This window comes from Camelus ferus, chromosome 12 (genome assembly GCF_009834535.1).
Source record: "Camelus ferus isolate YT-003-E chromosome 12, BCGSAC_Cfer_1.0, whole genome shotgun sequence".
NCBI lineage: Eukaryota > Metazoa > Chordata > Mammalia > Artiodactyla > Camelidae > Camelus > Camelus ferus.
In genome coordinates this window covers 41,299,926-41,312,852 of record NC_045707.1, presented here as the reverse complement: position 1 = coordinate 41,312,852, position 12,927 = coordinate 41,299,926, and the positions used below count along the sequence as shown (strand labels likewise).

Here is a 12,927-nt window from a genome sequence, read left to right as displayed (position 1 = left end):
CATCAGAATGAAATTCCATTTTGAGCCTTTTAGATTAATAAGGCTGAGAATACTAAACGTTGGCAAGTATGGTGGAGAAGAACCCATTTTGGAAAACAACTTGGCATCATCTTCAACCATGTGGTATATTTTACCTCTCTACACTTGATGTGAAAGCAAAAAAATCTTGAGTGGAAGAATATTCTGGAATATTTAGAAGGTTGGGGGGAGGAAGAATCCATCCTACACTTTATAGTATTTAACACTCATAGTTTTCCTGAGAGCTTCCTAAAATTTCTTATTTTACAGACAAGGAATCTGATATTCAGGTGAAATAATTTACCCAAGGGTGATGTAGGCTGTAGGTGGCATAGTCAGCATCAAACCCAGGACTTAAAGCCCATGCTCTTTATTATCTGTAATTACGGGGTTAGAATATTATAGCATATGGCATAAAAATCAAATGTTCAAACATTCATGTACTTCAGCATGTGTTTTCATGTAGTTTGTGTCTCAAACAGGAGTTCTCATACTTCCAGGGGGCTTGTAATGTGCCACAAGGATAAACGTGGGGTACCTTGGAAGGCAGATTCAATTCTACGTGATTTAAAGTGCATGCATTGCTTTTATAAAAAATTTTAAATCAAAAAACAAAAGTTAATACTAAGGCAAAAATGAGAAATATCTCAAGCATATTGAGCACGGCTTTGTTTTAATCAGTAAATATTTATTGAGTGCCTAGTATGTGCCAGGCACACCACACTAGATGCAAGAGATTCTAAGATTAAACAAGATACGGTCCCTGCCCTCAAGGAGCTTACATTCCCACAACTTAAAAGTGCATCTCAGGAATTCTGATAAGAGAATCCCACCGCTCTCAATTGCTCACTTTTTTAATGTGATCACAACACAACCCAACTACCAACCAGAGTTATAAAGTAGAATGTTAAGAGCTAAAAGAAACCTTTGATATTATTTCTCCAAACAAACAAACAAAACTGATGGAGTGGCCCTATATGCCTAGAACTCTTGTGTTCTGATTTCAGGTTCGGTGCTTTTCCCATTTTCTTGCAGGCTTCTTGCAAAACAATACCCAATAGATATCTTATAAATACGAACATTCAAACTCCTATAACATACCTATACAATTGTTTCCTGCTAGACAAGGCCCTTATAATTCATACCTTATGAAAATAACTGTATGCTCTACTTATCCCATCCTGTTCTTTGAGACAAACCAGAGGAAGGAAGATCATCCAAAAGCTGGCCTTTGCTACCAGGTCTGCATGCCAGGCAGCATCTGCCTGTCAGGGCCACATCTCCCCATACTTCTAACTGTCAGGATATTCCTAAACTACTGAGGAGTACTCACATTTGAGTACAAGCCCAGCACTAAATATGTGCCACTGACCAGAAAGGGACCTAAGCATAAAACGTACTATTTTCCTAGCTGACAAATATATATCCTATTTCAACCATAAACATATTCTGAGGCACCATAATGTGCCAGGCACCATACTGGATTCTAGGGATATAAATATGAAAAAGACAGTCTGCCCATCAGGAGTGCCTTGAAAACTATGAAACAATGTTAGTTATATGCTTACTTAGTAACTTTAGGTGCACTGGGAACACCTGTCCCTGGAGGAAGGTCTCCAAAAAGATTTCCAAGAAACCAAATTAGGAATGGTTGCTGAGGAACGAGTAAGAAGAGTTGAAGTCCCATGGGTGAAAAGAGAAAGTCACATTCATTTGAGGTGAAGAACCAAAAGTGAGAGTAGGAGGCCAGAGGCCAACATCTGGAAGGACAATGTCAGGGACAGGAAATGAACCACTAGTGTTCTTGAGACGTGATGGGCACAATGGTATTAAGTTGTCTTTACTGGCATGTAATTTTTAAATGCTGCCTGTCCGACTTAAAAAGAGGAAAAAAATCCCTCCCTCTACCCCCAACTTTAATGATTACTAAGGATTCTATTTACTTCTGTCACTGTGAGCCAATCCTGTGGTAGACTGGTTTGAAAAATTTCTTTAAAAAGTCCCTTACAATATAATTGTTTTTGATAGCCTAGCAGCAATAGGCCTAATTTTTCAAAAGTAGGAATGCTTAATTTCTCCCTGTAGCACTTTTGATTTTGACTTTTCACCAAATTTACATGTCTAATTACAGGTAGATAAAAGGAAAATCAAAGACAGTGAAGACATCCTTTACAATGCTTCTTAAAATAGATCTTTTTAAAAAATTTCCTTTAATGTGGAATTTTCTTTAATGTGTTGTGAATTCCATCAAATGTAACTATTTAAGACTTTTTACTACCTCTACTAGTATGGACAAGTAAATTTACAGACATTATTTTGAATGTACTGTGTCTACTTCAATTAGCATAATTTTATTTAAGGAGTTAGGTTGTGCTGCCAAGTTTGGCATTTTCAGGAATTTATGGTGTAGTTTAAGGGACAAGCTTCTGACCGTGAAGTCACTGTGAGCTCCATTCCCACCTCACTAGCAGGTGACTTTGGGCAAGCCAGCCTATCAGATACCTTAGGTCCACATCCATAAAAATTAAGACATTACACACTGGCCTAGCTACATCACAGGATTCCTGTACAAATTGACTAGGTCTGTATCTGTAAAATTTCCCCAACAACTATAAATACTATAAAATGATAATTACAGATAAGTCAGTGAAGCAAACCTCAAATAATTGCCTCAGCTTCATGCCTATAACCAAAAGCTTTTAAATGAAGCAGCTTAAATAAAGTGGTCATTAAGCAAATGGAAACTATAATTACCCACACTAATTTCCTTGCCTACTGTATGGAGGCTAATCTTTGGAAAAACTTAATTCATTTTAGGGGGGAAAAAATCTGAGTTAAGACATTTATTAGTGTTAACACAAACAAGCTGCAACCACTAATTTAAAAATAGGAGTGTCTTTTTCCTCAATAAGGGTACATTCTTTAATAGGACTGTATCTGAATAAGAATTCCATACAAATAGAATATATACCTTAACACAAGAAAGCAAGGAAGGAATATTTTACATTATACAGAACAGACATTCTGTTGGTTCAATCATGATCAGTTACCCTTGCAACCAAATACTTATTTTTTATATTTATTACAAATGTTGCAGTCAGTTCCGTATATGCCAACAGTCATACAGTTTTAACATTTAGTAGTGTGAAGCACACTTCACTTGTTTCCCAAGGGGTATGTGATGTGGTTTTCGTTTCAGAGGAACAGAAGTGTCTGATTACTGTCTGCTCTTTAATGTTTCAACTAACCTGTTAAGAGAAAATGAATAGTTTCATAAAATTAACTTCAAACTCAGGTACAGAGAATGATCATTTATAATATGAATTTAATACTGGCAATGGATTTCAAAGTACTTTAAATGATGAAGGTTAATAAGATAGTTATATTAGAAGAATGAGGTTATGAACTGTTTCCATGAGAGTCTTTTAGCTTTCACGGTGTCTGTGCTTTGAATGTATAATCAAAAAAGACCACATATGTACTTTACTGGCTGCTACTACTACAGCTAGGACAGATGTGGAAAATTCAGAGATGAAAACCAGTCTCAGTCCTCAAGGAGCTGATGGTCTAATGGGTGGACACAAACCAATTACAAGATAGTGTAACAGGAACAACTGTATCACTGATCCGTGACAAGGACATCTATGTGTGTGGTAAGGCAGTGGGCACGGAGATAGGTCAGGGAAGGTTCTTGAGAAGAGAGCCTTAACATAAGTCCTGAAGGATAAGGAATTGGAGGGCGAGGTGAGGTAGGGAAAAAGCTAGAAAGATAACAGAGACCTGGTTTATCTAACTATAATCAGCAGGTGTGGTTGAAATAAAAGCAGATGTACTACATGAGACCAGTGGAAGAAAAGGCTGAAGGAACTTAACATGATTAACTAATCTGAATTTTATCTTTAAGACTAAGGGGAAATTACACATGAACACAGCTACATGTACACACAAATGCACAAATGGCTTCTAGGAATATGATACTTACCATTCCATTGCCTCATCAAGGCCAGTGCCTTTGGTTGCTGAAGTTTTGAATATTTGCCATTTTCGGTCTTTCAAGGCAGGTAACCCAAGTGAATTCGCCATCTCAGAGGGAGTCATGGCCTGTTCCATGTCCTGCTTATTTGCAAACACCACTAAAATGGCTTTTCTCAGCTCTTCTTCCTAAATAGATAAATAAAATAGAAAATATTTCATTTCCTCTAATCAACTTGCTCCCTTGAGTTTAGGAGGAAATGCCAAAAAATCCATTATTTTAAAAGCGTATTTTCTAAGTATTAATATACAATGTTCACAAAATTATTTGAAATTATAGAGAAGTAAGAAGAAAAGAAACTTCATCCATAATCCTATCTCCTAAACATGATCTGTTTAACATTCTGAGTATTTTCTACTGCTTTATAATTCAGGTATTTACTTATTTAGTAAATACAGTTATACATTTAAGATCACATTTAATGCAGTTCCACACCCTGCTTTAAAAAATAAATTAAATATTAAATCATGGATGTTTTTCCAAAATGGCAAAAAAATTGTTTAGAAAAACTTACGGGCAGATATACTCTACACTATGAATGCATGCACCATGAACTATATAACTGTTTTCCAGCATTAAATTCTTACTAGATTCTTTTCACTCAACTATTAGAGAAACCCAAGTGACAGAGTCTTTACAGAGAAATCTTTGTGTGAATCTCTTATTTCTTTATCACAATTCTCTTAAAAATAGAATCAAAGTATGAAATTTTTTTCAGGCTCTTGTTACATATATTAGTAAACTGCTGTCCAGAAAAGTTGTAACAATTTCAACTCCACAAAGTATATGATTGCCAGTGCCCATTTTCAATGCAGCCTTGGTAGAACTGGAAACTATGTATTTTTCCAAACATAGCATCTCATTATATGCTTAATTATTAGGGTATTAGAAGTGCAAGTATTATCAGCCATATATTTTGCTCCCATAAATTGTAGGTTTATGCCTTTTATTCATTTTTCTATTGATCTGCAAAAGGTATTGACATGATTAAGAACACTAATCCTTAGTCACTGGTTGTAAAACTGTGTCTTGGTTCCCTGTTTTACCCTAACTTGTATTGTTTGGCATTTGAGCTTTGGGGTTTTTTTTTTTGTATTAATATAATTAAATCTATCTTTTTTTCCAATTCTTTGATTTCCAAACCCAGAAATTCTAAACATATTCACAAATTCTTAAAGTGAATTCCATTGTTTATATTTAATTCTTTACTCCGTTTAGAATTTTTGTGTACAAAGGTAAAACAAATTGATTTTGTGCCTGTTTGATGTAAGAGGTCTGACTCATACTCTACATGGACTTTATATCACTAATAAATATTTATTGATTGAATCGATTAAGTTACTTCCTAAAGAATGAATATAACTTATCACATGAAGCAGAAATATATTATAAAATACTAATCCCTTTTGAAGAAATTATTTCTATTTTATTTTCATTTATCATAATGATTCAGCTCTAACAGAAAATTACAGCATCTATAAGTGTCTGGCACACAGTAGGCACTCAATACATAAAGCTACATTTGGCAAATAGAGAAATACTTTGGGTACTGAAAAAAAAATAATGAATACAATTTTTGGTTCTTTCTCCATAAGATTACACAAGTCAAATCCTAATACCACAAATAACCTAACAACAATCTAGCACAACTGAAGAACTGTGAACTGAAATTAATCCATTTCTTTTATGCAATACTTTCTATGATAAAAATCCACTATACCATATGAATTACATCTAAATAAAGCTTTTATGTTAAAAATCTGTTATACCCAAGGCAATTAACCAGTCCCTTAAAATTCATACTTTGAATTTGGCCTAAGAAGCTCTAGTGATAAATATGATGCTATGTTGTAAAAACAACAAACAAAAAAAGCAAAACTTTAGGTCTGCAGTTTGTAACATGGAAGCCACTAAGAAGTTAGTCATCCAAGAAATGAGAAGTCCAAAGTATTCTGAGAATGCTTCTAATTAGGTGGCCTAGAATTTATATTTAAACATTCAATGATGGTTAATTAAGAATTATAGTTTGGGTGGGAAAAGGAAACCTATTCATCTAATTTTCTTGAGCAAAAGCAATTTCATTATTAGTTAATCATTAGTACATTAGAAAAGCTCATTTAACAAATGGAGATTTTTTTTTAATTTTGGGTTATTTAATGCATCCTCTGAATTCAGTCAGTTAGCTAGCCAATAAATTAGCTTATGAACCTCAGTGAATACAATATATTGGGTTTTTAATTAAGAGCTACACACTGTTCCAACACACTAGAGGTACAAAGTAAACTTGAAGAAGTTCACGTATTTTAGAATGAGAGGCATATATAACAAATATATTTTAAAATAAGGAAAGAAATGGTTAAGTGGTACAAAGAATAAAATAGGATAAGGGGTTAGAGGATAACTGAGACCCCTCTCTGAGAAAGAAACATGTGAGATGAAATATGTCAAGAAGGTAGCCACACAAAGACTTGGGGAAAGAGCATTCCAAGCAGGAGGAGCAAATACAAAATGCCCTAAGTCAGCTCTCAGGGATGCAAGCTCGGTGTGTTCAAAGAACAGAAAGATCAGTGTGGCTGAGGTACTGTAAACATGGGGAAGAGTAAAGAATGATAAATCTGGGAGAGGTAAAGGGCCAGAATTGTGCCAGAAACCCAGAAATATGTATTTCTCTGGGAACTTTAATGTTTCTAAAACAAGTATGCTTTCTTATAATTTATATATTTATATTACTTATATAATAAATTTGCTTCCATAAGCTAGCTAATTTATACAACTAGAAATAGACATTTTTAAAAAACCACTTCATAGGAATGACTTAGAATAGTTACTTCAGTTTAGAAAGAGTTCAGCTCTGAATTTTCTGGTAATCAAGGAATCTAGTTTAAAGGAAGTTACAAAGCTGGAATTCTTTTTTTTTTTAATGTTTCCAGCTCTCTCTCCAACAGTATTTTTTAGAATAGAAAGTAATTTGCATAAAAGAAAATAATACTAAAGGAATGGAGAGGGAAAAAATCCCTGCTTTCCTTTTATTCCTGCATGTGACAATAAACAGCGAAAACAGCAAACAAATGTATATGATTTCCCTATGTCTTAATAAAGTTTTCTTACCTCCAACATGGCAACCAACTCTGATTTAGAAATGCCAATTCGGTCACGGTCACAACTGTCTACTACATAAATGACTGCATCTGTGTTTGAATAGTAACATCTCCAGTATGGTCTAAAGACAATTCAGAAAAGGAGAATATGTTACTATCTGAAAAAAAAAGAAACTGACATGTTAATTTATATGCTAGAATTTGGCAGTGATGGGTGGGTGGGGTGTTACTTGCCAATCCTTCCCCACCCATCTTAGACTCAATACCATAATGATTCATTGTTTCTGAAGGATATTTATCATATCCCTCAGATACGGTAAGTGGAAAGAATGTTGATAAACATAAATCACAGAATCAAGGAGCTTCACAATGAGTTCAGACTATATAAATACATTTACAGCCTATAAAATCACTAAATGTACTGATAATAAAAGTTTTACACAGATCTGACTGTTACATCTTATAAATCTTCAAGTAGAAGCTCCTTAAGAGGAATGGGTTCTTAAAACTTTTTTTAATATGATGTTATATAATAGATATTAAATTGATCACTGAAGACAAGAAGTAGAAATGGCTAAAATTAGACTCAAAAGTAGTTCAAGAAATAAAGTGAGTTAAAAGGCAGCAGGATGTTTGGGGAATGCACTCTGATCTTCTAAAACGGTAAGTACCCTAGTAAGCAATCACTGTCACTAAACATTCACAGTTGCCAGGTCAGGCACAGAATGCTGAGCAGGGAACCTGAGTTCCAGGGGGCATCTATGTTCACATTGGCCCTAAATGGTGGGCCCAAAAGGTATTTTTATGAAATCCAAAACAGTCTGTTCTCACAGAAGAAGGGACTGACAAGAACTAAATGGATGATCTTTTTTATTTAAAAACTACTGAAGTAATTAGGTCTTGAGATTTTCATGAAAAGATTTCTCATTTAAGTGGTATCTAAAAAACTGGCTTCCTTAGATTTTAATTTTTTAGTTAAAATCTTTAATTCTCCGATTTTAATTGTGAGAATAAGGCAGTTTTAACTCATCTTAAACTGGGTGGCTCCCATTTAAAGTATAAAAGAAGATATATTTTGGTTTACTGGCTGTTAGCACTGGAAGAGTCAATAAAGATTCAATACCACAAAATAATCTGGCATTTGTACCATACCTGATACTTGTCTGTCCTCCTAAGTCCCAGACTTGGAATTTAAGGTTCTTGTATGTTACTGTCTCAACATTAAATCCAATGGCTGGAAGAGAAATCAAATTAGTAGTATATGTAGACAAGTGCATTCTATCTTCAAAGTATCCAATCTAGCCATGTTTCAGCAATTAATGGTAATTTTTGAATCACATCATTGGTAGAGATATTATTCCATTTAAGATAAAACAGTATGCTGCACTACACACACACACAATTAACAAGATCAGCACCATTTCAGAATATCTAAGAATCCCCAGTCACCTCTGCAAATATAAAACTCTTAACCTCAATGGAAATCCTATAATGTTAAACTTCCCTCATAATATAGGACTGGCATACAAAAATGTTCAGAAAGTTATATTCAGAAAGGACAGCTGTAGCTGCATTCCAAAAAAATGGAATTCTGGTAGGTAGCAAATAAACAGAGAACAAAACCAAGAAAGCCTAGTTCTAAATGTCAGTGGGTAAGGACACAGCAATGGTTGTATACCCCGTTACAGAAGCTGGGTAAAGCTGGCAGTCTCATGGACCCTCTGAAGACTTCCTCAAAGAGCTCATTTGCACTGAGGTCATAGTTGGATGGTCAAAGGGGAGGTGTCCCACCCCTCTGCCCTGCCATCCTTCTTAGATGGAGCTCTGGCACCACACGACTAAGGCAGGATACTACTACTTTCACTGAAAGGAATCTAAAGGAGGGTGAAGACACTGAAAAAATTTAGGAGCTACAGGTACAAAGATTCCTAAGATCTTACAAACTTAAAAAAAGTAAAAAATGACTTTCAGCTATAACTGGATGATTTATTTTTTAGATTTAAGTTTATATTGGTAAATAATGCTTATGAGCATATGGCAAGTATGCCTATTACAACTAAAAAATAAGTATACCATACTAAAACTGAGTTAAAAACTTAAAAGCAAGTTCATATCTCCCTTAGAATCAGGCAGCAGCATAGTAACTATCTTCATCTCAATTAAGAACACTGCTTATACAAGAGTATGGTATAAACTGAATTTGCTGAAATGCAATCCACTGGGCTGTGAGTATTAGAGGGGCCACCAAGACTCAACTGCAGCAGAGATGGGCAATTCTGAGAAGCAAAAACCAATAAAATTCAAATTTACTGAAGGCGGCAAAAAGAAACAACAGATGACACAGGGTTTGCAAAGTTCTTCTTTCATAAAAACAAGCCTTTAAAAAAAAAATCTGGAAATCTAAATACCACTAAATACAGAAATACCTTGCGTGACAGAGTAACTTTAAAGGCATAATTTAAACATTCTTGAGCAAACTCTATGAACTATTAAACTTAGTTTAAATGTATTAATCTTCCCTAAGTAAATTCAGGGCAACACATGAAAAAAGTACAAGTAATTGAACAGTATTCTTATGTAGTAAAACAGGACTGTTGGAGAATATTTTTCTAAGATACCAACTGATTTAAAGGTAAGGTGTTTCTTGGTATTTCTAAGTAAAGATTAATTCAACACTCAGTCTCTTCCAACTCAGATCTTCAAAAATAATACAATTACTTAAGAGAAACAATCTTAATCTAAACAGTAATAAATACAGGGAAAAAAACACTCCACAGGTAATATTACACTTAATATCTAATTCTTTACATAGGTTTTCAAAGTATTTTATATACTTGATTTATTTCCCCTCAAAGCCAATGTGTATTTATTATCTTGATTTTATTGATAAAGATACTGGCTCTCAATGAGATTAGGTGGCTTAACTCGAGCCAACTTTTAAAACAGCTCTAAATAACAAAACTCAGCCATGCAGAGGGTTCCATAAATTACAGTGAATTGCCTGTGAATTTATGGAAAATATCATCAATATTATGCTCATAGTATAAGTTTAGAAACTTATCTATTATCTTATTATATAATTATTTTTTCAGAAATAAAGTTATGTTTGATGGAAAACGGAAAGACCCTATAATTGGTTTATCACACCAACACTTACTAGGAATAGTAGTAACGACTTCTCCAACCTGTAATCTGTACAAAATTGTAGTTTTTCCTGCTCCATCTAATCCCAAAATTAAAATCCTCATTTCCCGGGTTCCAAACAGACTGGAAAAAATGCTTGAGAAAAAGCCACCTTAAAAAAAATAACAAAAATGTATTTCAATATCATTTCATGAACTAGATCCACAAAATATTTGTGTCCTTTGAAAGCTATACCAAATTAAATAACTGTAATATTTTCCATTCGTAGGTGTGTATTTTTGCTCCCAATGAAATATACTATTTGATATCAAACTAGTAATTACTGATTGTTACTAGGTCCTAGATACAGTGTCAGGAAGATATCAAAGATACACACAAAAAGAAGAGAAATACAACCACTGCCCTCATGGAGCTCACTTTCTAATCAAGAGGATATGGATGCCTCAGCATGATATCCTCACTACCCCTGGAAACCAAAGGGCAACTCAGAATGGGAGTGGGACAGAGGTCCTTGAACATGAAAAGCAATTATTATTATCGTACAGCAGCAGTACCATCCTAAGTACCTTCAATCACTGAGAATTCTCTATAAGCGATATAACTAACACAAGAAACTGAAAAGACAAAAATAACAAAAACTATTTTTGATTGAAAACTCATTTAACAAAGTAATAAAGCTACATGCAATGCATTATGAAACATTACCAGAAAGCTTTCTATACACAAGGTATTGTGTAATATAAAAGCACTTGTGAACAGGGTATAGAATGGTGGTGACCAAATGCTGGGGGAGTCGGTGAAATGGGAGATATGTTACACAAAGGGCATAAACTTTCCTTAGAAGATAAAAGATATCATGGTGCTATAATTAACAATAATGCATTGTACACTTGAAATTTGCTAAGAGTAGCTCTCAAAGTGTTCTCATCACACACAAAAAAACGGTAACTGTGAAGTGATGAATGTATTAACACAGCTTGATTGTGGCAATCATTTCACGATGTATACATACATCGAAACATCACATTGTATGCCTTAAATATGTGCAATTTTTGTCATTCAATCTCAATAAAGCTGGAAAAACTGAAATTTAAAAATTATATCCTTTGACTCAGCAGGGCCTCCTAGTAACAGGTTAAGGTGTTGATTCATTTGGATTGTATTTAAATAAAATAACCCCTAGGAGTAAGGGAGGTGGAAATTTAGAATCTTTGTTATTCTTTTTACAATAAAAGAAAGAAGTTGTTTTAAAATAAATTTTTCCCTTAAGGATTACAAAAGGAAGGCAGGCAGGCAGGCAGGCAAGCAAGCACTTTGGCCCTTTCTTACCAAAAGCGACTGGAGATTAAAAGAAAGTCACATTAACAATATATAAAAGTTGATAGAAGTGATGCCACACACAATACCTGGTTATTTTACAAAGAAATGGCAAAATTAAGAGCGGTGAGTCTGGAAAAAATGAACACACCATGGGCTAGAGAATCTCGAAAAACTATAACATAAGGAGTGTGACTAGACAAAATCCTTCCTACTTTTTACAGGTTAAAAAGAGGTGGACGAAAAAAAAACTGAAAAGGTTATGGAAAAAGACAGAGAAGCGCTTGTGATGTTCCAAAGCAAGAAGTAAACTCCCCAAATCGTGGAGGTATTTAAATAACCCAAAGACTTTGCATCATTTAGAGGGTTGTAAACAAATTAAAGAATATGCACTTTCACGTGGGCTCTAGCGGGGAGGGAGGCTTTACCTGATGCTTGTGAAGACAATGTAGTTCCCTCAATTAGCACTCCAAAAATTGAGGTTAAAATGCCATCACTGACCAGTAATGTACCCTATCCATTTCCTTTTCCGTCTTACTCTATTATCTACATAAAAAGTTACAAGCAAGCGGACAAATGCTAAGTTGGCTATAAAACATGAGCAACACCTCCCTTTGGATTTTTAAACTGACGCAGTGCTAGCGACCCTGGGAGAGAATCAAACTTCTCATCTCTCACTCTAGAAACCTTAGCACACCTGAGACTGACACGTTGCCAAGCTTCGCCAAGACCAGCTCCACCCAGCGAGTGGTTCTGGGTCCGAGGGGATGAGGGGAAAGTTCACAGACCTGCGCTGCCCTCACCCCTGACCCCGCCGTGAGGAAGGACAAACGAGTGAGGACAAGGGTTCGAGGTACGGTCCACCCCCAGAGGGAAAGGGCCAAGGTGAGTTAAGTCCTCAGCGACCCGCCCCCCTGAGAAGCTGGCTACTCTGGCTTTCCTGATCCGCCCCCTCTCCTCCTCCCGACCCCAGCCCTGGGCCTCGGCCGCTCGAGCGCGCCCAGGCTCCCTTCTCAGATCCCTCACCCATGATGAACCGCCTGTCCGCCCTTGTCGGTCGTCAGAGAATGGCCCTGGCCTCGGCAATGTCTCCTTTTCGAGCCTCGGCGCCGCCACCTCCGCTCGCCTTGGCCTCCGGCTCGGGGTTTGGCTCTGGCTCCGAGGAGGTTTCCTTGGAAGCTTGGTCAGCCAGCAACTTCCACGTCGGACTCTCGGCGGGGGCGGGAGAGAGGGGCAGTCGCGACTGCGCGCCGGGAACAGCGGCCTGTGCGTCCGCGTCGTCACTTTCGACGCAAGTCCCCGGCCCGCTGAGTGTAG

General features: G+C 36.0%; 1 protein-coding gene across 1 annotated transcript; it reads right to left on the bottom strand.

Annotated features, from left to right (window-relative positions):
- Positions 1 to 674: 674 nt before the first annotated feature.
- Positions 675 to 12,856, bottom strand: ARL1 (ADP ribosylation factor like GTPase 1). Its single transcript, XM_006186058.3, has 6 exons — positions 12,637 to 12,856; positions 10,307 to 10,444; positions 8,302 to 8,383; positions 7,160 to 7,271; positions 4,001 to 4,179; positions 675 to 3,266 (listed from the first exon to the last, which is right to left on the bottom strand). The coding sequence occupies exons 1-6, from the start codon at positions 12,638 to 12,640 to the stop codon at positions 3,236 to 3,238; spliced, it is 546 nt and encodes a 181-aa protein (XP_006186120.1). The 5' UTR covers positions 12,641 to 12,856; the 3' UTR covers positions 675 to 3,235.
- Positions 12,857 to 12,927: the final 71 nt, after the last annotated feature.